Source organism: Mauremys reevesii, linkage group 8 (assembly GCF_016161935.1).
Source record: "Mauremys reevesii isolate NIE-2019 linkage group 8, ASM1616193v1, whole genome shotgun sequence".
Taxonomy (NCBI): Eukaryota; Metazoa; Chordata; order Testudines; family Geoemydidae; genus Mauremys; species Mauremys reevesii.
Genome location: NC_052630.1, coordinates 3397025 through 3424159, shown reverse-complemented (window position 1 = coordinate 3424159; position 27135 = coordinate 3397025). Strand labels below are relative to the sequence as shown.

General features: G+C 44.1%; 1 protein-coding gene across 1 annotated transcript; it reads right to left on the bottom strand.

Annotated features, from left to right (window-relative positions):
* On the bottom strand, positions 1-22444 carry LOC120370695 (T-cell immunoglobulin and mucin domain-containing protein 4-like). Its single transcript, XM_039485764.1, has 9 exons — positions 22320-22444; positions 18930-19274; positions 15405-15632; positions 14108-14191; positions 10258-10377; positions 5401-5456; positions 3531-3621; positions 2023-2062; positions 1-722 (listed from the first exon to the last, which is right to left on the bottom strand). Exons 1-9 carry the CDS (start codon positions 22366-22368, stop codon positions 590-592), a joined length of 1146 nt encoding a protein of 381 aa, XP_039341698.1. The 5' UTR covers positions 22369-22444; the 3' UTR covers positions 1-589.
* Positions 22445-27135: the final 4691 nt, after the last annotated feature.

Here is a 27135-nt window from a genome sequence, read left to right as displayed (position 1 = left end):
TTTATTATTGCTCATGCCACAGCATGTATTCAGGCAGTCGGGTTAGGAGAATATAGGGAAAGGTAAAATCTATTCCAGCGGTAATACAGCACCCCCTGGCTTCAAGTGGTTTCCATCACATACAGGGTTTACAGTTTGGTTCAATGGCTCTGAGCACCCTCATGATACAAATTGTTCCAGCGCCCCTGCTGTTATTAGTAAATAAGGCTCAGATCCTAAGGATATGTGTAGTCCAGTTGACTTCAGCAAGATTACTCATGTGCTTTGAAGTTACTCATAAGCAAGCAGTTCCAGGGTTGGGGTTTAAGAGACTAAGAATTCTGAGATGCAAGCGATGGGTAAAATATCTTCTAATAGAGGCCACTTTATCCAGAAGTTTTAAACATGGCTCTAGAGGAAAAGGCCCAGATCCTCAGGGGATCCCCTGGAAGTTAGATGCCTAAAAACCTTTGAGTAAAATCTGCTTCTAGGTTTTAAACTCCCCACAGTTCAGGTGTTTGGATCTGGGTTTTGGTTTGTACCCATCATTATTTCCAGGGTTAGCAAGGAATTAATCCTTATTTTCCAGCCTAGCATGAAAGAGCCTCGTTTAGATGCTGGATTCCACAGGATCGTGACATGTTCCCTGTGATACTGAATGGCTGTCAGGTATCTGCTGCAGAGTGAAAAGGGTATTCTCTTCTTCCACTCCATTGGGAATTTGTTCTCCAGATAAGTCTGAGCTGTAACAAGAAGTGCAGATTATTATTGGGGTAGCAAACAAATACATGGGCCCATCATGGTGGGCCAGATCCTGAGATCCTGACTTAAACTTTGCCTGGGCAAATTCCTATTGAAGTTTGGGGAAGAGAAAACCATTGAGCCAGATCTTCAGCTAATGTTAATTGGCATCTCTGCATTGTCTTTAATGGAGTAATGACGATTTACACCTGCTGGACCATTTACATTAAAGTGCAGGGCTTGAAGTCTCATGCTTGTAGGTGTAAACTGATCTCCATAGGGAATTGGAAAAGAATTTCCCCTTCTCCCATGTTCAGCACAGTAGAATTGGTTATGTGCACGATAAGGCAAATGGCTGGGGGCCGTCTACCACTGAAAATTCAGCTACTTACTACTGGTAAACATCTGCACTTGATGTGCTAGTGGTCAAATTGTTTACAGACCATCTTCTATTCTGACTAAGCAACAAAACATTTCAGAGTACGGTGAAACAATCAGAAATCTCAACTCCTAAAATGCATAGAAAAGAATCAATTATTTATGTCAATGGGATCCAAAGAGGATGCTAAACTGTACAGTAGCCATATGTTGGCTGTGAGATAAGCCCGTTACGAAGAAAGAATTCAAGTTGCCTCACTCCTCTGTTGAGACCTTCATCACGCATAGTATCCTCTTTTGCCTACTTGGCATGAACACCTCTTCACTGTGGACTGAATATGAAACTCTTATGTTGTCAAGTGTCAGCAGAAGAAACTGTTTTCCTGGTTGGGCACAATAATGGGCCAGATTCTGCCTTCACTTGCTCTGGTGTAAATCATAACTCACCCCATTGAAGTAGATGGAGTTATACCAGTGTAAAAGTTGTGCAAGTCAGAGGAGAACCAGGCCAGTTGTGCACACCAGATTCTCTTCTCTCTCCAGTTTACCCCAGTGTAACACCAAAAGGATTATTCCTTATTTACACCCACGTGGCAGGTAAGTCGGGTCCTTATGTGCCATTTCCTCAAGGTGTTTGATCAAATCCTGAAGTGGGCTATTTAGTTCACTGAACTGAAGTCACTACATGACATCAAGCACCACCATTAGCAGTTCTTCATTGTTCTGGTTGTCTATTTGTTACTCCATTATGTGCACTTCCTAAGCAGCAATGCTTGATTGTCTGGAGTAAAGGGTCTGGAGGTCAGTGTTCTAACACAGCATGTGCAATCTGTCCTGCTCCCATTGCAATCAATGGCAAATCCCATATTGCCTTCAGTAGGATCAAGCTTGGACCCTTTCTTGGGAAATGACAAAACAGATTACCTTTTTCTCATAAGCAGCCAATACTTCCCCGAGCGTTTATCTAGAAACAAAGCAGTGCTCATTAGAATCTGACAAGGAAAAACAAACCCATAATTCTAATGAAATTCTAATGCACTCGGACACAAAGACAATGTTGCAAAATTTATAGCAGCTGAGCAGGGACCAGGTGCCCTGATCTAAGGGTGCATCTACACAGCAAATAAAGACCCATGGTGGCAAGCCTCAGAGCTGCGTCAACTGACTCAGGGTCGCTGAGCTTGCATTGTAGGGCTAAAAATGAGCCTAAGTCAGTTTACCCCAAGCTCTGAGACTCGGTGCTGCTGGTGTTTTTGCCGTGTAGACGTACTCACAGTTATACCGGCCTGTGTCAGGAGTAACTCCAGTAAACTCAATGTATTTTCACAAGTGCTAAACCTGTGTCGGTCAGATCAGAATCAAGCCAGTTACATGCAAGTGTGATGACCGGGCTTTGGGTCCTTAGCGGTTGCTTCCTACCACATCACGGCCAGCAGTGAACTCCTCCTACACTCTTCCAGTCCTGCCTGTCAGGAAAGGAAACCTCCACCAAACGAACAGGGTGGTATGATCTCCGGGGGAATAAAGTACACTGAAGTGGTTAAAAACATCTTAAACAGAGTGAACTCACATGGGTATGTGTAACCAGTAATGTTCTGGAGTGAAATAGGTTCACTGCACTTGTAAAGAAAAACTTCACCAGTGCTGGTTTTACTGGCTGCCAATTCATCAGGATTCTCCTCACTTGTGGAATCAAGGTAACACCGGGATAAGGTTAATTCCCCTAGCCACTTGCAGGAGAGATCATCCTTTTGAAAAGCAATAAGTACTGTGAGCCTGATTCTCTTCTCACATTGCTTTTCCGTTACACAGGTGTTACTCCATTAACACAGCTGGGAGAAACAGGTTCTGTATAGTCACCAAACTCTGCTTCAGTTGAGTCACTCCAGATTTAAACCACTGTAACAGAGAGCAGAATTTGCCCATTGTACATATCTATATATTGAACTGCTTCCAAGAATAAATTCTGCAGTTTTGTAGTGCTGTTACTTATGTATTAAGCATAAGGTTTTAAGCATCAGTTTCCCCATGTTTGGATTTGCAATTCAACATCTGCCTTCTGTTATGCAGCTCCAAAATACCTTCAACCTGATTCTCCTCTTTTAACGTCAGTGGTGTTACATCTGTGTAAAACTAGCATGAGGTTAGACTCAAGCTCCTTCTCCATAGTGGGTTGGTTATGACCAGGCCCCACTTTTGGCCCAGTCTTCACTAAACAAGAACAAACTGTTCTCACATATTTGCAGGCAGCAAGAATCAAAAGCACTCAGGCAATGAACAGCAAGATATAATGTATAGTTCACATCTGCCTTGTGTCAGCAATTCAATATTTCAATTCAATATTTGGAGGACAGAAAGATGCAAAAGGGATCCACATCAGACCAGCAGCCAATGCAGAACATTAAGATGGACACCTACCCTCAAATACTTACATGTCAAAAACACTACGAGCAGGAATGTGAAGAGAAGAATGACTGTCACTACCACACTGATGGTTACTGTTGGAATTTCATTCTGTAGGTGCTAATGGGTCGGGGAAGAAAGCAGAAAAGACTTTTAAACTATGCTTTTTCTCTGGTAAGTTTAATTAAGGTCTGGTTGGTCTAACCGATGAGTACTCTGAAATGTCTGCAATCAGCAGGAGTTTGCAATGTAAATTTCAGGATGGATTTTCTGAGCCTTCCTTCTTAATACTGAAGAAAAATCAGGACTTCTACCTGCAACTTTGTGGTATGTTTTGAAAGGTAGTTGGAGTGTGTATTCTGGTAATTCCAAGTTTATTTTTGTTTTGCATAAATTGAAGATTTGGCAAAACCACAGGTTGCTTTTGCAAAATCTCCTTGGGTGGGTTTTGGTTAAGCAGAACCCAAACCCAAACTAGGCCCCAGTTTATCTGAACCCACAGGGCCAGATCCTGGCCCCCATTATGAAATGGTCGTCTCTCCCAACCAACAATATGAAGTGTTGTTGTAGCCATGTCGGTACCAGGATATTAGTGAGACAAGGTGGTGAGGTAATAGCTTTTATGGAACCAACTTCTGGTGGTGAGAGAGACATGCTTTCAAGCTACTCAGAGCTCTTCTGCAGGCCTGGGAAGGTATAGATCTGTGTAGCTCGAAAGCTTGTCTCTCTCACCAACAGAAGGTGGGCCCATAAAATATATGACCTCAACCAACTATCGATTTTTAGACTTCACTAGCCAAGAAGGGGAAAAGTCCGATTCTCAGGTTGTGGCACAAAGACATCAGTGAACACCACTGGCTGAACCTCAAAGATGGGTTACCTAATGTTTGCCCCTTTCAAACACTGCCCTGTTCCCACGGCACCAGACAGCGTGGTTTGAATCTGAGGAATTTTATCTGCAAAGTACATTAATATTTTATACAGTGAGAAAAACTTGATTCTGGAACTGAGGGAAGGTGGCAAAGAATCACCATGCCCAGCACATCTGGAACAGTTCCGGGGTGTGAGACCGGGGAAGCAAGGGAACTTTTCCTTGCCACTCACACAGCCATTGGCACCTGATCTTATAAAAATCTGTATGTTGTAGTTGGCCAGACTCAGCATGACACATCTAACTAAGTTACTCTAGCCCTCTCCCCTTTCATTTCAGCTGGTACAGGTCATCCACACACAACTGATCTGTAAGAACAAACTAGCAGAAAGGCTGCTCTATGGAACAATAGAGGACAAAAGGTGGGTGACATGAAAAAGGGCACAACACATCAGCCAATGTTTCTTGCACCTTCCTTGGAACCATCTGGTGCTGACCACTGTCAAGGACAGCATACTGGACTGATCCAGTCTGGGAATTCCTATGTTCCCACGTAAAAATTTTAAACCACCTACCATGCTACTTTGCAGACAGTGTGACCTTAACATAAAACACTATTTAAATGACTGACAGGTCAGGCAGGCTGTTAGCTAATCAGACATTTCTGAGCAGGGCTGGGCTAATAGCAGATTTTTGAGTTCTGTGGTTGAGCTGAAAAATAACAATAAAGGAAATAATTTTGTTCAACTCAAAATACATTTTGGAAGGTTTTGTTTTGTTTGCCAGGGTTTTAAAACTTTCAGTTTTTTACATTCTGGCACAATATGTCTTTCTGAAACTAAAGGCAAAATGTTTTTGACATTTCCAAAAAATAGATTTTAAACTTTTTTTTTCAGCTCAAACGCTTCATCGAATGTGGCCTAAATTCACAAATGGTTTCAGTCAAACCAAATTTGCATTTGGTGGGAAAACTGTTTGCATGAAAATTTTTGCCCAGCTCTGCTTCTCAGACTTAGAATAGTTTTTACCTGTGTTGGATTATCTACACTTTCCTCTGACCGGAGTTTTGAATCTGTTGAAGTCTCTGACAACAGAAAAAGCAGAAAATAAAATGAGCATGCACCAAAGTCTGATACGCTTGTCGAACAGAACCTAAATATATGAAGTCAAATTTGTGAAGGTCCTACTCAGTGTGAGTAAGCATGTCAGAATCTGGCCCCAAATAAAAAAAAAAACTTTAAATTGTAGGATGAATCTCATTTGTAGCTAAGGAATGGCAGATATTCATCAGGAAATGTGTTGATATTCATCAGGAAAGGGTGAAGTCACAAGAACTAACAGGGAAGAAAAGCAGAAAGAAACTTACCTTCCTGTGATGAAATTTTCACTCCGGTGAGCATGCCAGTAAATCAGATGTAGTGAATAAGGCATAAGACCATTCCGTTTAATTTCTGTTAGAATTATGTGTTATCACGGTAACTTAAAGATGCTAATAGGATTTAAAATATCACAGGAAAAATCCGTAGAGTCAGGTGTTTTCCCACAAATGCCCCTGCAATTATGTTGCAGCTTGATCTGTCTATCTGAGGTGTCTATCTGGTTTTCATTACTGGGGTATCTGAGCATCTCACAATCTTTAATGCATTTATGCCTACATACGCCCTGTGAGATAGGAATGAGGTATTATCCCCATCTGTAAAATTCAGGCACTGGTAGACTAAGTGACTTGCCCAAGGTCCCACAGAAGTTTTTGGTGGAGTATGGAATTGAACCCTGGATTCCTGAGTCATAAGTTAGTATCCCAAGCACTGGGTGGGCTTTCCTCCCTTGCTCTTAAGCAACACAGAACCAAACAATGTTAAGAGGGCCTAACAAGAAAGTGCAAAGTGCTGTAAAATGTAAAAAGTGAACAATTTTAGGAACCATTAAGAAAGGGATAGATAAAAAGAGAGAAAATATCATAATGCCTCTATAGAAAGCCATGGTACGCCCACACCTTGAATACTGTGCGCAGCTCTGGTCACCTCATCTCAAAAAAGATATACCAGAAATGGAGAAGGTACAGAAAAGGGCAATAAAAATGACTAAGGGCATGGAATAGCTTTCATATGAGGAGAGATTAAAGACTGGGACTGTTCAGCTTAGAAAGGAGACAAATGAGGGGGAATATGATAGAGGTCTATAAAATCATGACTGGTGTGGAGAAAGTGAATAAGGACCTGTTATTTACCCCTTCACATAATGCAAGAACCAGGGGTCACCCCAATGAAGTTAATAGGCAGCAGGTTAAAAGAAAACAAAAGGAAGTGCTTCTTTATGCAACACACAATCAACCTGTGAAACTCATTGCCAGGGGATGTTGCAAAGGCCAAACCTATAACTGGGTGGAAAAAATTAGATAAGTTCCACCAATGGCTATTAGCCAACATGGTCAGGGATGCAACCTCATGCTCTGGGTGTCCCTAAACCTCTGACTGCCAGAAGCCGGACTGGACAAGAGGGGATGGATCACTTGATAATTACCCTGTTCTATTTATTCCCCCAGCAGCATCTAGCATGGGCCACTGTCAGAAAACAGGATTCTGGGTTAGATGGACCATTCATCTGATCCAATATGGCTGTTCTTATGTATTTTCTTTAACTTGTAAAATAAGGAAGCTGTGGTCCCGACACGGTGAATTTCTGATGCATCACAAGGTGCAACGCTCTGCAAAGCTTGGTTTGCTCATTTCTTATTTAAACCATGTTCACAGTGAACTTTAAATCATGCCCTGGTGATATAGTGCTAGCAATGGACTGGCCTTAGTTTATAATGGACCCCGTTCTGCAAGATGCTGACGTCTTAGAGTTGAGAGCAGTAAGCTCCTCACAGGAGGCACTTAAATGCCTCACAGGATTGGGACCCTTGTGATTAAAGAGCAGCCCACTGAACTCAATGTACTGGGATGGGCATGTTAATATTCAAACAGACTGCTGCAGTGACATTACAGATCATGCTCGGAAGGCAAATGTGTGATATAAAAGTAACCACACAACCTATACTGGCAAAAACATGCTGGTGCCTGAATGAGTCACATGCACATTCACCCGTACATACAAAAGACTTCCTAAGACCACATGTGTGGTAAGTGTTTGAGCGTGGGACTTCGCTAAATGGTAAGTTAACTGACTACCATTCTAGACTCAAGCCAATCGATGTGGTGAACAAGATATCATCAGTATTTCGATTTATAATGAAGATTTAGATGGATGTGAGGGAAAGTTTGTTATTTAGAATTTAATTACTGTGCTAAATATAATTAAATTTGTTATATTAAAAAATGAAGCTGTGTTTTTATGTATATTAAATCCCCCATTGTGGACAACAGTTTTCCTTGTACTTCTGATACAATATTCTGTCCTCTTTGCTCCCCCTGGAGCTGTTTCTCTTTTTATTTATCTTGAATGAAACAAAAATATTTTTTTTAAAAAGACATGTGAGTGGAGCAGTGGAAAGGTAGCTAATAAAAAGGGGCCCGATTCTGACTTGACTTACAACTCCACTGCTTCCGGACTGGGCACCTCCTACTACAGAAGGTTTTATCAGTTGGGGCCTGCGTCTAGCATTCGTCTGATCCAGCTCCAGGCTACTGCGTTCCACCACCTTGGAGTTCATCAATTCCAGAAGCATGTTCCTCCAGGTGCTGCTTTTGCAGGGATATACAGCAGTGAATGAAATGATGTGTGATGCTTGTCATTAAAATAGTAGGGAGCAGTTTGCCGCCTCCTAAATTACATATGCCAATGTAGCCTGCTTTACATGGGAATTTAGATGGGGATATTAGACTTGTGCATGCAGGTCAACTGGCTAGGTGTGAGCATTTAGCCCACAGAATTTGAAATTTTTGTTTAGACAGAGAGGTCAATTTCAATCCTCGCTTTCACTAGCAATGTACTAGCCTTAACTTATACCATGCTTAAAGGGCAGTTTGCTTTTAATCAATGTATTGCGTTGAACACATTTGTTCACAAAGGACCTGATGCAATGGCATGAGAAATGGAATTAAAGTCAGCGGTAAAAATTGGCCTCTCTTTTTTTATTCGATATCATTCAGCTGCTCTTCAGCGTTTTGTGATTTACATCTACTTCACTCTGTTCTTGGGAGAGGTAAGTCATAATTCCTTTGCATGGGTGTGTGAGAGAGTGACTCATTTAAACAGTGGTGTGTTGTTTGCTGGTTCAGGCTCTGTGGATGCTCTTGATACCACACTGTTCCATTTGGAGTTCTAGCTAGACCATCAGCAGGGCAGCCCTTTTGTAGAATAATGTACTCAACACAACAACACATTCACTGCATTTCCTCCTGGGCTGGGTCAGGTCCATCTGTGCTGGATTCCCATCCCGATCAAAAAGCAATAGTCATCTGATTTCTGGCATAAATCCCTCCTTAGCTATACTAAAGAGACTGCTCTAACAAAACATGTTAGAGTTTTGCCTTCAGCAGAGGTCCAATTATCCAAGGACCTGCTAAAGTAAATGAGAACCATCAGGAGACATAGTACCCCAGTAGGCAGAATACTGCAGGTCTCAATTCCAGCAGTCCTGCTACATGATAAATACCAGTTGTAGTCATGAGAATGGCTTGGATCACTGCATTTAATTTCAGTAATGTTCTCCCTACCCATAGAGCGATCTTTGTTGGGTATATAAGAAATAGATGCACTTTTATTCAATCCTTGTGACTAGCAGGTGGAAAAAATATGGTCACTGAAACAAAACGGATGTTTAAAAAAAATACAAAATGTGCCACCAAAACCTAGAACTAAATTCAAATATTCCATTCTCATAACACCAACAAGACAATTCAAAGAGCAGGCACTATGGGTGTTCACTAAACCAGAGAGATCCAAATTAGCTATCAGGCTGAGTCTCTAAATTTTGGGCAGGCACTAATTAAGGCTCCATAGTTAAGTTAGGAATAACCTCATGGTATGAAATAAGAGATTACTGTACTGGCCGAGCGAACTGGGGAGTGGGGGCACACGGAGCCCCTGGCATGGGAGGGAGGATGGGGATTCTGGTATGAGGGGAGGGGGAAATGGAGGGTACATATAGCCCTTGGCATGAGGGGCAGGGGGTGCAGAGAGTCCCTGAAATAGAGAGGGATGGGAGTGCAGGTAACTTGTGGAGATGGGCATGGGTTGGGGGTACAAGGGGCCCCTGGTGTGTGGGCAATGCACAGCCTACAGAAGCAACAATCCCACTTCTCCTTTCTGCAGGATGAAGCAACACACTCAGGGACAAACGATGCTTCGCTGGAGTCGTGGGGGGCGGGGAGACGGGCGGGGCTTGCCACCTACTTCATTGCAATCAGGCCTTTGCTCTAAATGAATGGCTTGTGAATTTAAAACTGCAACAATAACATAGACAGAATAAATGTGCCTCTGAACTGCTCAGCAGCCACCTGCAGAACCGTGCTGTGCTCCACAGATTAGGCTGTGGAGTGCAGAGATGAACTATTTAACCAGCAGATGGTACAGGCCATGCATATATATTGGATTTCCTGCCCCAGCCACAGGCTGCCCTTATGAGGAATAAAGCAATGTACTTTTCCTAAGGGCAGTAGAAAGATTTGAATTCCATGGGTCATATTCTGCTCTCAGTCAGACAGCTTTCAGTGGAGTTACCCCGCATGTACACCTGAGAGCAGGCTCCTCTCCTCATGTCCCGGTTCTCTATTGTCTGTGCAGGATAATATAAAAAAATGGTACTTCTCCAGCTTTCTTCCTAAACTGCATGTCCATCCCACTTAATGAATCTCCACTGACAACTCCACTGTCCTCCGCAAACCCATACACACCTACAAGGCTACAGCAAATATAAAAATTAATTATACTTTCCAGACCTTCATCGAGTCCCTCTTTCACTGAGCCTCCTGCAGGTGTCAAGGGAAATGTAGCGTCAGAAATAGCATTCACTTCACTCGCCTCAGGGACTGTCTGGACTGTAACCGGGGGAACTGTCCCTGGAATTAAAATAAACAGAAACTTCTAACAGAGTCCCAGGACTCCTGGGGTTCACCCCAGAGTTCAGAGTTTGCACAAGACAGTAGGCCTGTCCTGTTATTTTGCTGAAATAAGCCGTGCCACATTTTGTCAGTATGCCTGTGTAGCAAACTGAAGTCAGAGCCACTGTAACGAAGAGGTCCAAATACTGTCAGATCACATTTCCACAATGTATTGTTTCCAGCCACTGATTCCCCCTAGGGCAGACCACACCCAGATCAAATCTAGCCACTTTACAGGACAATTTGGCTCATTCCCTGGAAGGCACTAGCATGTAAACAGAATATTTGCTAATGGTGACATTCTCTCTCCATGTAGCAAATGGATTGTCTGTGGATGTGTGACCATCATCAGTCCTCACAGTAGATGTTTGGACAGTGGAAACTGCAGTCACTGAAACAAAGCAGAAGAAGACAACAAGCTAAAATCAGTTCCTCGAGTAAACACTGCTTGGGAATGCAGAAGCTCAGAAGAGGAAGGATGGCAACACGTGATTTCATCTGTCCTGTTGCTGCCTTTCTCAGACATGGAATGCAGAAGGAAACAGACAGAGGGTAGGTCTACACTGCATGAAAAGATCCACAGCAATGAGTCTCAGAGCTGAGGTCAACTGACTTGGGCTCGCAGGACTCAGACTGCGGGGCTAAAAATAGCCATGTAGACTGACCTGGGCTCTGAAACTTGGCGCCAAAGGTTTTTATTGCAGTGTAGTCATACACTGAGTGATCTGATTATGGAGTTTAAGCTGCAATGTTTTACTATGTTTTTCTACTCCATCAATGTGCTTTGCAGACCATTTAGAACATGGGTTACCACTTACAGGCTAAGCATTTTCACATGTTCTTTGCACTCGATCAGATAAATCACTTTAGGCTACAGCATGTGAGAAGATATTATTCAGTGGTTCCTCCAGGTAACCTAATCAATGTTTCAGCAGTCAGCTTACAAATGATTTTTTTACTCCAGTAACATCCCTGCAGAGCAATGCCCAGCTGATGGAGCACAAGGAAGGAGAGTGGAAGGGACGGGATGTAGGCCTGGGCCCAAAGTGTGAAATGTAGAGCTGAGTATGGAGCCAGCCCTGGATTTCAGTCTAGCCACAAAATTCAGATCAGGGTTAGATTCAAACACTTCATCCCCTCACCCTGCTACCTCTGACCCTTGAGGATCCGACTACCTAAGGCTGTGCAGGACACACCTATGGTGCTTTGCCTCCACTTCGGACGCTGAAAGAATGAGGGGCTGAAAGCTCAGTGTAATGCTAGGAACTGTGTGGGCTGACTTCGTGGGTAAGCTTCTCCCTCACAGCTCTACCCATCGCTACTCAGTCCTGATTGGCAACACCTCCTGCTGCGCGAGTTCTTAGCCTTTCCCGAACAAAGCCTGCCAGTGGGGGCTAACGGGCTTGAATGAATATCCACAAGGGCCAGCAAACTCCTGTTCACTTGTGTCTTAACCAGGGAGGGAGCTACAAGGCCGGAACAAATGTTTCTCTCAAAAAGTGAGACAGCATTTTTGGAAAGCCCACGTCCTCCTCATGCATCAGCTGTGTCTGAAAAAACAGGAAAGCAAATGTGCCTACAAGAAGTGAATGAACCAAGAGAATTTCTCAGCTCGGTTGTTCTTGGGGCCTTGGGAGACAGTATGGCGCTAGCTGAAGACCACAGCGATGGCTTTCCCAAGGTCAGATTTCCTCTTTTTTAAGCCCTTATTTGCTGACATTTCCACAAGTGGGCTATTGACATTGGGGAAAAAACACAGGGCACTTTTCTAAGTGTCATTCTTCTAATTTGACCTTTTCTGGCAGCTTGTGAATTTTTCACTGTTCTGTGAAAAAAAAAAATCCAGTGTTTGAATTTCTTTCATCATTTGTTTCAAATCAGTTTAACTGCGAAACTGTGGTGTTGCAGGACTGAAATCGCAGCCTCTATGTTATCATATGCAGTATAGGAAAGAGTTGATGGTGCCTCATGAGAAAGTAATGAGCTCATATGCAAATAAACGTAGCAGTGAGAGCTCCCATTGAAGCATGATTGGCCAGGGTGAAGGAAGGATCCAGCGTGGTCAGACTTAATATGGCCTCGTTTGTTCAATTATGAGACAAAGGGTCTATTTTGCATCCCAATTATTTCTACTTTGAAGGAGGACTGGAGGTGACATTATTAGAGGGTTGTTGTAATTCCCTGCTGCTTTCCGTAATCATAAGGAGCAGGGCCAGCTCCAGGGGTTTTGCCTCCCCAAGCAGCCAAAAAACAAACAAACAAACAAAAAAAGCCGCGATCGTGATCTGTGGCAATTCAGTGGGAGGTCTTTTGCTCCAAGTGGGAGTGAGGGACCCTCCGCCGAACTGCTGCCAAATACCTGGACGTGCTGCCCCTCTCCGGAGTGGCCACCCCAAGCACCTGCTTGCTAAGCTGGTGGCTGGAGCCGGCCCCGATAATGAGTTAAATAATTTAGATAGGAGGGGACTGATGTTGCCTACATACTGCATGTCACTGAATGTTCTGTGCTAGATCCAGTGTCAATGGGTGTTTTTCTTTTGACTTCAATGGGCTTTGGGTAAGATGCTCCATGCGCCTGCACAACCCACTGGTGCATGTGTGGTGCAGGGTGCCCTTTGGGCTGATCCATGCAGGCAGTGGCAGCTCCCACTTACAGAGGCTTGGCTCTTTAACTCAGGCTGTAGCAGCTCATGCCTTTAGTTCTGGAGGTCCCTGGTTCAGTCCCTGGTGTGCTGGCCAAGAGGGTGGCTGCCACATTTGAACTGATGTCAGCTCAAATCTCGGAAAGCAGTACCTTGGACCAGGACAGGACTCAGGAACAAACAAGGCCCGTTCCAGTTAGTGAAGTGGGGAAATGTTACAGCCTGACAGAGATTGACATGGATTAGAGACCCTGTGGTAGAGAACTACCGGCCTCCAATTTCCATTGGGATACTAGAAACTGTGTGTAATGGTGCGTCGTCACTTCAAGAGTGCCCCTTGTGTCAGGGTGCGGTGTTGCAGAGGTTTGCATCTCCAGCACCCCCTGCAGGCCATCTGTCTTTGTGTGTCAGCCCGCTCGCTGGCTGAGAAGCGGCTAGTTCAAACCCTTCCAGACTAACAAAATGTGCAAGTGTAGTCCAAAGTCCCAGAGAATCAATCTATCCTCTGAGCCCCCTGTTCAACCCCTCCCAGGGGTTTCCCCACCTTTCCTAGGTCAGATATCAAACACAGCCCACCCAGCCCAAGTTTTCCTGAGGCCTCTAGTCTCTGGCACTTTTCCCCTTCACAGAAACCAGCCAGTCTCCAGGTTCTCCCTCCATACTGAACTCCCTCAGCCTATTTATAAGGGCCAGGTGTCTGTTGAGTTCATCAGCTGATCGTCCTTTAGTCCCACCCTCTCTGGCTGACAAGTAACAATCTAATTACCACTCCGGTGGAGTGAATGTGCCTAACTGGCCTTTACCCCTTTCTCACCCGTGATGTGGATTCACCCATCATACTGATTTCCTTATCAGATGTAGCATTTTGATCTGAGTCAGCATCCACAGGGACATGTGATACAAATTGTTTCCAGATGATTAAATAACTTTAAATGAATCTTTGATACACATTCAAGAACAGCCAACACTTCTGGTTATGATGACTTGTCAGAGCTCTGAACCCAGTGATCAAATGTCTTCTGCACCTGTATTATTATCACACATACCTGTACTGAGGACACCACCTTCTGTAATGAAAGCAGAATCAACATTTTCAGTCCTCTCGGAGATCAGAACTGTAGCTGGTGATTCTGTAGTCATGGAGACAAAATCAGATGCTTAAAAAGACCGTTTTTTAAAAACAAGATGTTCCAAATTGCTAGTGCAATTTTGAGTTGCTAGCTAAATGTGGGTGAAAATTTGTAGACATCATTTATATCTGCAGTTCAGGTGCCTAACTATGATAACTTACTTCACTGGCAATTCTGGTGCATAGCCATCGAAATGCATTCAGCTGTGGGCATAATGAATTGTGCCTGTCTTTAACTGTGGGCACAAAGTTATGGATGCAGTACTGGAGGCCATTTGTGAAAATCTGTCCCAAAATGTTCATGTCACAATGAGTATCAAACAAGATAAAAACTGGAAAGAGTTGCAAGCAGCATTGTGTGCAAACATCAGTCTGGGGAAATTAAGTCACTGACACAGATAAAATTGGAGATAAACAAGACCAACATCAGCGTTAATGAATGAAAGGGCAAGTAGTTTATCAGTGCTGCCAACTAATTAATAACAAGGCCCTGACGCAGGAAAGCCCTGAAGAATGTGTTTGATTTTAAGTATGTTCGTGAATCCCATTGACTTCATCAAGCACAGCAGGTGCTTAAGCAACCTTCCTCAACAGGGGTGTTTTCCTGAATTGGGGCCCAAATGGATCTTTGGTTCTTCACCCTGTTGTCCCACCATCACTCACTACCAGCCTCTAAACAAGAGGCTCTAGTCTCTGGAGAGTCTCTAAGTGGCATGGGTGTTCACATCGCAAAGGTGCTTGAGGAAAACAAGAAAGAGCAGAAGGGAAGTGGAACTGGACTTTCTCTTGTGGAGCAGGGAAGTGGAGACAGCACAGAGAGAGATGAATGAATGCAACAGGGATAAGCGTATATGACACAGAAGAGTCAGCACTACCTCTGGGCACAGTGAAACCTACAACATTAATTCTTAAAGTGCCTTCCAGGAGAGGATTGAAGCTGATGGAGTTACTGTAAATTTATACCAGAATTAGTGAAAGGACATGGCTCAATAGCATCAAAACGAAACAAGGTTACATAAAAGCTTTCAGTCTAAAATAGGTGGCAAAGTAGACTGAAAGCATCCCTCACTTAATAGATAAAAGAACGGATAATTCATCAGCTTGTGCTGGGGGAACAGGAATGCTCCATATTAAGGTATGTTTTTCTGCCCTTTTTGTGCCAACCTCGCCATGGCACAGTGAGAGAGATGCTCAGAGCTGTCTGCTTTTCATACCTGCAGTAGGGAGAACATGTTCTGTTGTGAAAAAATTGAAATCATCATCTTCAGTGCACACAGAAGCTGTCTGAAAAATGGTTGTCAGGGAAGGAAAGGTTGTTGGGAGTGCAGTTGTGGTTGTCGTTGCGGGAGTAGTGGATGTTGGGAGTGCAATACTGGTTATCAGGGGCGGAGTTGTGGGTGTTGGGAGGGCAGTTGTGGTTGTCTTTTTGGGAGTAGTGTGTGCTGAAATGAAATAAAGAGAAGCCAGATCAGAACATCTTCAATAGAATTTAAGTAAAACAAAGCCAAACCACAACTGAACTTAAACAAACAATCTGAGGAGAGACTGATGAACAGGTACTTTAAAAGACCAGTTAACTAGGTAAGAAATGAGTCTCAAATAGAGCTGGTTGGAAAACTTTTTTTTTGCATGGCCAATGTTGATTTTTTTGGGTCCAAAAATGGGCAATCCAAAAACTGAAAATTTACAGCCAAAATCCCTAAAGCCGAACATTTCTGGGTTTGGAATTTTCAGTTTTTTGATGAAAAATCAATTTTTTTCAAGGAAAGCAGACATTTTCTGTGAATATTTTTGTTAAGTTTTAAAAAATTTCTGTCAAAAAAAAAAATGTTGAGAAATAATATTTGACCAGCCATCATCCCGAGTTGAGCTGTGACTTCACTAGTTCCTCCCCATGATTAGAGGCAGCTGTGAATTTTTTAATATTTTTTTTGTCGAAAAATGCTGATTCATGAACACCAAGACTGTTCACGAAACAGGATTGGGTTTGATGAATTTCCCGACTAAAAAAAAAAGGGTTGAGAAAAGAACATTTCAAAAGCGTCAAAAGGAAACATTTTGATTTTTTTTTCAAAATGAAAAATTCCAATCTTCCAGTTCAGAATGACTCTTCATTTTGAAATTTAGACTAATTAGACTGAAAAAGGTTTTAAAAGGTCAAAGCCAAAAAGAAACATTTCAAAATTTGCATAGCAAAATGTTTTGATTGACCTGAAATGAAAAAAAAAGAACAGTTCTTTGGTTTGTGAATTTTTCGGTTTGTGACTATTTTCAAGATTTTGACTTTTTGTCCTGATTCAAGACAAGGAAAAAATTCATTCTTGAAAACATTCATGGGATGAGAATCCATTTCCCACTCAGCTCCTGCATGATGAGGTAGGATTGTTCACTCCTGTATGCCTACATGTGTCAGCTCATAGTTTAGAGCACTGCAGAGATCACTGGCCTTGAATGTTCAGTAGTAGTCACCAAGCACACCCATGTTTCTCTATAAAGAGAGACAAGGAGGGTGAAGTAATATATTTTATTGGACCATGAGAGAGACATGCTTCTGAGCTACATGGAGCTCTTTGTCAGGTCTGGGAAAGGCACTCAGAGTGTCACAGCTGGATACAAGGTGGAACAAGAACAGGAGTACTTGTGGCACCTTAGAGAAGAACAAATTTATTTGATGCTTCCGATGAAAGCCCACGAAAGCTTATGCTCAAATACATTTGTTAGTCTCTAAGGTGCCACAAGTACTCCTGTTCTTTTTGTGGATACAGACTCTGAAACCTGTCAAGGTGGAACAGCTTGTTTAACATATGTAGTTAGCACCTACTCTAAGGGACTATTCAAGAAGAAGTGCCCCATTAACACTTCTGAAGTCACGGGAAAAAAAGTAGGGTGAGTGGGTTACAGATCGTTGTAATAAGCCATAAATCCAGTGTCTTTATGAAGACCATGATTTTTAGTGTCTAGCAAAGTTATGAATTTATTCTCCCAGACTTGTCTTCTGAAAGTGCTGTGCAGGTTTCTTTGAGGATGAGGACTGAGAGGTCAGATCTGGAGTGATCGCTTTGTGAAAAGTTTCGGAGTGGTAGCCATGTTAGTCTGTATCAGCAAAAACAACAAAGAGTCCTTGTGGCACCTTAGAGACTAACAAATTTATTTGGGCATAAGCTAGAACAGTGGTCTCCAAACTTTTTTGATTGCGCACCCCTATCAGTAAAATTTTTTGAGCACGCACTCCCTGCCGCGCCGAAGCAAAAAAAAAATCAGACTCCCGCCCGAACTGCCGAAGCAAAAAAAAAAAAAAGCTCCTCCTGCTGCAAACCCCCAAGGATTCCTCTTGTGCACCCCCTTGGGTGCGTGCACCTCACTTTGGAGACCACTGGGCTAGAACTCACTTCATCAGATGTATGGAGTGGAAATACAGGAGCAGGTATAAATACATGAAAAGATGGGAGTTGCCTTACCAAGTGTGAGGTCAGTTTAACGAGACAATTCAACTGACAGCTGGATACCAAGGGAGGAAAAATAACTTTTGAAGTGGTAAGAGAGTGACCCATTACAGACAGTTGACAAGAAGCTGTCACCTACAGCCCCCAACTAAAACCTCTTCAGCGCATCATCAAGGATCTACAACCTGTCCTGAAGGACGATCTCTCACTCTCACAGACCTTGGAGTACAGGACAGTCCTTGCTTACAGACAGTCCCCCAACCTGAAGCAAATACTCACCACCAATTACACACCAAAAACACCAACCCAGGAACCAAACCCTGCAACAAACCCCGGTGCCAACTCTGTCCACATATCTATTCAAGGGACACCATGATAGCACCTAACCACATCAACCACATCTTCAGGAGCTCATTCACCTGCACATCTACCAAGGTGATATATGCCATCATGTGCCAGCAATGCCCCTCTGCCATGTACATTGGCCAAACTGGACAGTCTCTACGCAAAGAATAAACTAACACAAATCTGACATCAGAAATTATAACATTCAAAAACCAGTAGGAGAACACTTCAACCTCCCTGGTCACTCAATAACAGACCTAAAAGTGGCAATTCTTCAACAAAAAAACTTCAAAAACAGACTCCAGTGTGAAACTGCAGAACTGGAATTAATTTGCAAACTGGACACCATCACATTAGGCCTGAATAAAGACTGGGAGTGGTTGGGTCATTATAAAACCTAAACATAATTTCCCCAATACTATTTTCCCCCTACTATTACTCACACCTTCTTGTCAACTGTCTGTAATGGGCCATTCTCATTACCACTACAAAAGTGATTTTTCCTCCCTTGGTATCCTGCTGTCAATTGAATTGTCTCATTAGACTAACCTCCCACTTGGTAAGGCAATTCACATCTTTTCATGTATTTATACCTGTTCCTGTATTTTCCACTCCATGAGTCTGATGAAGTGGGTTCTAGCTTAACCCCAAATAAAGCTTAACCCCAAATAAATTTGTTTGTGAAAAGTGGTCACCCACAGGTGATACAGTGTTTTTGTTTTTTTATCATTTTTCTGTGCAAGTTCCTTCGAGATCACAGTGATCGGCTGGTGTCACCCACATAGTTTTAATTGGGGCATTTCTCTATAAAGTGACAGGTGGGTCCATATGTTTTTTTCTAGGCTTTGGAAGTCTTTTCACCTTGCTACCACTCTCTAAGGTGCAGAGTCTAAGCCTCAATGGCAGAAGAATGAATTTCTCTCTACAGACAGAGAAGAGAGTTTTGCTCACCTCTGTAAACCTGCAAATGCAGGTTTCGTTTCATATCGTTGAACCATCCAGGGATCTCTATGCGGCAACAGTATGCCCCTCTGTCTTCGTGGTTCACATTGCTTATAGTCAGAGACACATCCCCTCTGGTGATAGGACCCTGTAGTTGGTATCTGCCAGACTGTTTAGATATCACTTTCTGCCCATCGGTGCGAACAATTTCACTGCTGCATTTAGATGACGGACAGATGCCCCGGCCCCAGCACATGACATTGAGGTCACCCTCTTGTCTAACGCTGTAGGTGCAGGGTAGCTTGACGGACTGCCCCACCTTCGCTCTCACTGTCGTGTCAGACACGCTGTGTGCTGGGGAGGAAGAGCAGGAAAAGCAAAGTCAAGACCTTTTACTCCATGGATACACAGCCCTACTCCTCAATCTCACGCAGTACCGTATCCCGAGAACAGGACAGTCAGGGAAATATTTAAGTAAGAAGGGAGAACGCTCCTTTTGCCTTTCCGCCACGCACCTTGCATTAGTTACTTTGTTTTAATAGTGGAATAGTGACCCCTTTGGGTCATCCCCGTCTGAGCCCTGCCTGAGAGACCTTCTAAGATACCCTGGGAAAGGACATAAGCAAGTGCTATTAGCAAAGAAGATGGCAGCCTTTCCAGTCTTGACCAGAGGCCTGCAGCTTGTAGTATATTAGTCTTTGCTCTCATTGTCCTGCAGCTGTGCAGTGCAGTGGGATGAGCAGACTTGCTCCCTACTCAACCAACAAGGTGAGGCACACGGAGCCAATGGCACCAGTGTGGGAGGAGAAGGAGTTACAAGGTGATGGCAGGTCAATACTCATGTATCCTGAGGGAAGGGAGGGAGACAAAGATAGGGAATGCTCCCATCTCTCCTGAGCTGTGGAGAGTACTATTATTATTTATTTTTTTCCAGGCATCCTGGCAAAGGAGATGCCTGAGGAGGGAGTACACAGCAACCATCTTTTAAAACCCGTGGGTTGACCAATTGGCGTCTATTGAAATGGAGATGATTTTACTTGTATTTGGGCACCGCAGATTCCACAGGGAAGCTGAGAAAATGGGACCCAGGTTACTCAGGAAAAAGTCTTTCACCTTGTGGTCACCATTTCAGTCCCAGCCCAAATTGGTCTGAAAGTGGTTGCCATCTGTTTGGTGAGCTGATGTGAAATGAATTTGGCAGTCTCACTCCATCCCCATCCCTGCCCCCCCACCCCAAAAAGGTGTTACAACTGGATCTAAATGCCTGTCTCAGCAGTAAGGCCAGAAATCACCCACGTGTGTCTAGAGGTGGTCTCTCCACTCAAGGTTGAAGTACATTGGCAGGCCAGTGCGGGAAGCTTGCTCTGCCATTGCTTATGCTGTGCCTGTTCGGAGAATAAATAAAGGGAGGTCTTCATTCTGCAGAGCTGGCTCCACCCCCCAGTTATCAAACGGGCCAGCACCTTTCCTGGGCACTGCATTTGCCTGAATACCAAGCACACTGACCCTGGTGCTCCTCACGGAGCCCACTGTAAACCCGGAGTGACTCCACTGGGGCGACACTGCAAGCGCAGGCTCGGGCTATCAGTGTGTTCAGCTTTACTTTGCCTTTATAGACAAACCCATCTCAGTTAGCCCCGGCTTTGTCTCCCTGCCACACAGCACCCCCGGCTGGAGGGCAGTGGGTGTGATTCTGAAATCAGAGCTGGCAGGGGTGGTTCTGCCAGGGATGGTCCTTTTAGCTAAGGGCACTATAAGAAAAAAGAAGAGTTCACATACTGGGGCAAATTCTCTGCTGGCCTAACTCCATTGACTTGAGGGGACATTAGCCAGTGGAGGATCTGCCCCCTCCTGTCTATTCCAGGCTGTGTGATCTGCCTCATGTCCCCTGATGTTTTAATTGTTATTTCTACCTTCCTTGTATTCTGTCCCTGGTCACTTCTAGCAGCGTGCTGCACAAGGGCCATGAGGAGGAGCATGTCTCCCTGTGCTTGCCCTGCTCCAGCCCAGACCCTGCCCTGCACCCGGCCTTGTTCCTAGCCTGAGTGCTAATCCGCCTGAACCCCGAGGATGCATTCGGGATGGTAGCCTGAGCAACCGCCCATGCTACCCCCAGCTTCATGGGGGCCTCCTAGTTAGGTCAATAATGGACGTGGTAATGGGTTAGAAATATTCTGTGGCTGTGGCAAATCCCAGTGTGATTCTGGCTCCACAGAAAGCATCAGACACCCTGGTGCTATGTTATCTTGCCTGCTGAATCTCAATGGGATTGGTGAAGGGGCAAAATCAATTCTGGTCTCTCACTGTTTTCTACCAATATCCAAATCTTTCCCTGGTTGTCAGATAGTGATTTAAGAATATTGCAGTTACTGTAAGTATTAGAATGGCTACTTCATCCTGTTTGGCATTTTAACACCTCTATACACCATGGACAAAATTTCCAAACCTGGGTGACTAAGGTTAGGTTACTCGGTCCATATTTAGGCACCTAGGACAGAATTTTCAGAAGTGCCTAAGTGATTTAGGAGCACAAAGCCCACTGAAAGTTAGACTTGTGCTCCTAAGGCACATAGGCTCTTCTGAAAATTCCCCCCTAGATGCCCAAATATGGATTTAGGAGCCTAACTCTAGGCACCCAGGTTTGGAAATTGTGGCCAGTATCCTACCCAGTCTCTCGAGTTCTTCTAATTCTCCTTGTAACATGCATCTCTTGTAGTACTTCTGCACCAGATTTTACATGGAAGATAATTAAACACTTTGGGTGGGATTTCTGAACATGCTCTGTGTTGCTATAACTCTGCTCCCACTTTACTTTCATTGGGAATTTTACCATTGACGTTCATCTGAACAGAGTGCAGCCAAGGCAGAGAGCTTTACCAAATCCCATGCTTTGTCTCATTTAATAAAAGCATTACTCCATTAATATTTAAACCTAGGGCTGGCAGCTCAGCTCAGGGCAGGCAGGAAAAGTTACATTTACAAAAAAAAAAAAAATGACTTTGATGTTGTTGTTATAGTTATACAAAGCTATCTTAATAACCAACAGAACCTACACACAACTTTTGCGTATAAAGGGGAACCAAATAGTACATCTGAATAATTAATAAACTGATTAACTAGTACATTCTTCTGCATTGGCACTAATTCAAATAATTTTACAGTCTTCTAAGAGGTCACATATATATTTACAATCTTATATGCCTATGGGGATATACTGTATATATACATACAGAAACAATGAATGCGAGTCACATACATGTTTACAACCTTATACGTGGATAGGGGGTGTATGTACAAATAGAAACAATGAATATCATTTGCTCTGTAACATTCCAAAAAGAAAATGAGTCTCACTTTGTCTTCTGAAGACATACACTGGAAAAGCAAGCAAACACTCACCTATATACAGCTGTAGCACGATCCAGCGAAGCAACAGGGAATGGGCCATTTAGGCTGATTAGAAACTCCAGGAATGTATCAGAACTGACAGAGGACCAGCCCGTACACTTTTCAGAAATGCTGAGTGAGCCTGGCTGTAGTGTAATTTCTCTTTTTTTAGGCTTCACATACTGCAGCCTCCTCTTCTCCAGTAGGAAGTAACCCTCCTCTTCAAGTCCTTCCACTAGCTCCCCTTTGCACAGGGTATGAAGAACAGAGCTCCCTGTCCTTGCATTCACGACTCCTCAACCCAGTCTATGCCTCTGACCTTGTCTCTTTCTGAGTTTCCCGGTCCCCTACATTGGGCCAATGCTGCCTCCTGTTTGATGACCCCCTCATTTCCTCCTTCTGCCTCCATGCTTCTTCCAGGGCATTCTCCATGCCTGGAGGGCCTCTCAAAACCTGTTCAGCAAGGCACTTCCTCACCTGATTCAAATCCCTCCTCAAAACTCTTGCCAGGTCACATATGAAAAGAAACATTTTTGCTTTTTTTTTTGGACCAGGTGACAGAGCTCTGGTTTTTGGGCTTTATTCTCAGAGATTCACTTACCTCAGAACTTGTCTCACAAGAGGATGTATTGTGTAGCCTTCCTGTTTAATACTACAGGCTAGGATTTTCAAAGCCTCCAGAGTTTCATAGCCCCCCAACTCCCATTAACTTTCAATGGGATGTGGGTGCCTAAATCCCTTAAGCTCTTTTGCAAATCTCAACCACAGACTGTTAAAAGCACAGCAGGCATATTTCTGTCAACCCTGGTGTGCTGGAAATTATTGCTCTGCCACGGCTTGGGTGAAACCTCATTGTGGCTGGGGGGCAGAGCAGCTGCTCTTCGTTCAGGATAAATGTAAAAAAAGCAATTAAGCTCCTTTCTGGAATAGAGATGCTGCCACGGTAAGACCCACCACCCAAAATACTGGCTACAGGAAAGACCTGTCAGGAATCTTAGCTATGTGGGCGGAGGGCTGAATGCAAATGCAGGGGACTGGCTGTTGTTTGAGGGAGTTGTGTGAGACAGCGCAGCAGATAGGTTGACAGAAGCAGACAGAGAAGGCAGCAAGGAAGCCCCAGACACTTGTAGGATGATCCTGAGAAAGCAGCTAAGGCCATGTTTGCACTGTGAGGGAGGCAGGTGCTGCCTTGCTTGGGGGGACACAGTCATGCTAGCCCTCACCGACAGTGTGGCTATGGTAGCACATGTAGCAGCCACAAGTACAAACCTGCCTCAAACAAGTGGGTCTGTATTCAGCACAGCCCCACCATGCCTCTGCTGCCACAACCCATTCTACCGTGGCTACCCAATGAGAGTCAGCATGTGTCCACAACCAGCTCACACACCTAGCACGTGTACACAACCAGAATCACACACCTCGCTCGTAATGTAGATGTAGCCAAAGAGAGAGCTTCTGGGTAGAGTGCTGGCTGAAGAGAGACTTGGAACTGCCAGCAATCTGCCTCCTGCTGTTTGATTCATGCTGTAGTGGAAAGAGAGAGCATGAGAAATCAGGCCTTGTATAAGAGGCCTGGTATGAGGCCTAAGATAGTGTTCAAGCCTCGCTAATATAAAGCAAAGTTAGCAAAAGTCAGGCTGTAGGCAGAAGTCAGAGCGCAAGCTCACAGAAACTGGCAAGAACAGGGCTGATATTGCAAAATAACACACATTCCTGAGAAGCGCAGGACACTCATGCAAGCACATTCCAGAAGGGTGGTACCAGAACACCCTGCTACTCAGTATGATTCAAACACACTCTCCAAAGATGATACAAGGGCACGCTCTTACAGATAAGGTCGGATGACAGCGTGATGGATAGAGATGTTTTGATTAGGGTGACCAGATAGCAAATGTGAAAAATCGGGACAGGGGGTGGGGAGGTAATAGGAGCCTATATAAGAAAAAGACTAAAACATTGGGACTGTCCCTATAAAATCGGGATATCTGGTCACCCTAGTTTTGATCAAACCAATATGTACAAGGTAAAGGGTGGTAACTAACCATGTCAGCGAGGCAACACGTAACTTGTTTGTATCGGTGTACAAAAAGGAGCCTCAGAGGGGGGTCTTTGGCCAGCCGAGCTGGGAATGAAAAGTCCTGCCATTCACTGAGCTCGGTCCATTGCAATGGACATGCATGTGCTAGCGTAACTGTAGACATTGATCCGGAGAGCTAGGACTGCGTTCGGCCAGGTGGCTTTGCTACTAAACCACGTCTTGTGGTCTTGTTGGGCAATTTGATCAAGCCTGCTGTACGGGCTACCTGGCCAGAACCAGTGCAGCTCCCAGAGAGGACACCCCCGGAGCCAATGACTAACGGAACATGCTGTGTTCAGGGAAACAGGACCTTTGTGTACATTCTTTGCAAACAAACCAGATTGCATCAAAGAATACCTGACTCCATCATCAATTTCTCCCCCTAAGAGAAAGAAGCCACAAGGCCCTGAACACTGGTTAACTGCTTGGGTCAAAGGGGGTAACATTATGTTACTAATTTGTAGTCAAATCCCTAGGGAAATAACTGGCTTCGTCATTCTTTCATCTAGCTTTCCTTGGACAGTGGGATGCTTTGTAAATTGTTCTCTTTTGGTCCTAAGGTAAGAGCTTTTTGTCCAGCTGAAATGAGAATTGTGTCTAGCAAAGTATGTGGTTTGAGATCAAAAAAGACCTCTGAAAAAAAAGCATTTAATCAGTCTGTCAATTCCTGACCTGCTCATTCACATTTCATTTCAAGTGAGTTGCTTTGTAGCTGGTAATTACAGACAGACCCAGGGTGGGGGAAGGGGGAAGACACGGAAGCAGAGCGAACAATGTGAACACAGCACACGTCACGTTAGTCCGGGGTTGTTCTGGCAGGTGGTTTGAGTTGGGGGGTGGGGGGGGGTCAGCTAAATGGAAAGAAAAGGGGGATGAAAGGGACAGGGCAGGGGAGAAAAGGAAAAGAAGGGCAGGAGTGTAGTGAAACATAGGTGACGGGACTGTGAAGGAGGAGAGGAGGGTTGGAGCAAACAGCCAGTCAGCACAGGGCAGAGAAAGTCCAGTCAAAACCATTGGATCCTTCTCCAAGTATTCAAAGGGTCCTGCTTTGGCTACCAGCTGGAGTCGCAGATCTTTAATGCACTGCAGTACAGAGTATGTAGGAATGTGCAGGGCTGGGCAGACGGCACTCTGCTCCTGTCTGCCTTATAGCAAACAGCAGACAGTTACTCATCAGTAACGGTATATGGTGGGATCGGGCAAAACAAATACAGGATGCAGTTCAGCACAGTGTTTTGTAGCAGCCCTGAGAAACTGTCGGAATGAGGGAGAGCAGCTGTGCAGACTGGAAACTGACAATCTGATAGGAGCACAGGGAAGAGCTAACCCTACACTGCTGCATTGTGGTCTGCCTCCGCACCGCTACCTAGTGGGGGCTTCTCGCAGATGGACAAGGAAACGCCAGCTTCCCTGAGGATCAGTTCCCAGTGCTTCTTGCTCACTGCCACCGTGTCTCTTTTTTAGAGCACGCATTAAATTAAGAGGAAGACAGCTTCCTTCGGAGATTTGGACATCTCTGATGTTGATCACTAAGGGTATGTCTACACCACAAAAAACCAGCCTCGGAGCCTACGCTCGGAGACCCAGCCCCCTCACCCAAACATAGACTGCTATTTTCAGTCCTGCAGTTTGAGCCCCGCAATCCTGAGTCAGCTGACTGGGGCTCTGAGACTCAGCACTGTAGGGTTTGGGGTGTTTTTGCTGTGGAGACATACCCTAAGGGGCTGATCCAGAGTCCACTGAAATCAGTTGAAAGGTTTGCAATGACTACAGGGGAGTTGGAATGAGGGCCTTCCTTTTTGTATATTTATAATGTTTTATTATTCCAAATACAAATATATCCAAATACCAGATTCATCATAATACACAGAGTAAGCAAAGAGAGGTAGGATAAAAGAAGGGGAGGGGAAGTGACATCTCTATGTTCAGGATCTACATTAATCATAGACCTCTAAAAAGCCAGCCCATATTGCTTTAAATTTTCCAGGCATTCCTCTTCTGCGGAATGCCAGTCGTTCGTTAGCTGTGAGTTCCAGCTGTATCACGGAGCCAAGCGTCAATGTTTGATGGGGAGCGATTTAAATTTTTGCAGCATTAATTGTTTACTGACCAATGTTGGAACCACCCTGTCTTGTTATCAGGTAACTTCCAGGTATCGGGGGGTTCAGAGACTTCCTGCAGTTGGCATGCAAAGGCAGAAGGAACCATGAACTCTGTGCACATTTTTATAAGCGTACTATACAATCTCAAACATTAACAGAGATCCATTTTAGAGATACAGGTGTGGAGTAAACAAACAGGAAGGATGCTGTAACCATAACTTTTATCATCAAATAACCTGTATATAATTTTGTACAAAGTTCCTCGAAGGTGCTTCTCATAGAAAATTTTGTAATTTTGATTTAAAACAAACAAACACAAAGAGGTTTCAGGTAGTCAAGGTGATTTCTGGCAAGAGATGAGCAGACTTGATTGTTAAACTATTGGAAGAGTGACTGGTTAGGACTCGGTCTGGTGCAACACACAGCTGATCCGAAGTGCTACTGTAAGACCTGCTGTCAGACTACGGATGGGATCTCACTTTTTGACTTTCAGAGACAGATTCTGACCTCACTCGCACCAGTGTAATGCAGGAGCAATGCAAGTGTGAGACCAGAAGCTCATTCTAATGTCTCAGTAAAACACATACTGGTTTTCTGACAATCCCAGTGATATAGCAAAATAATTAGGCTATTACAATAATAATCACTA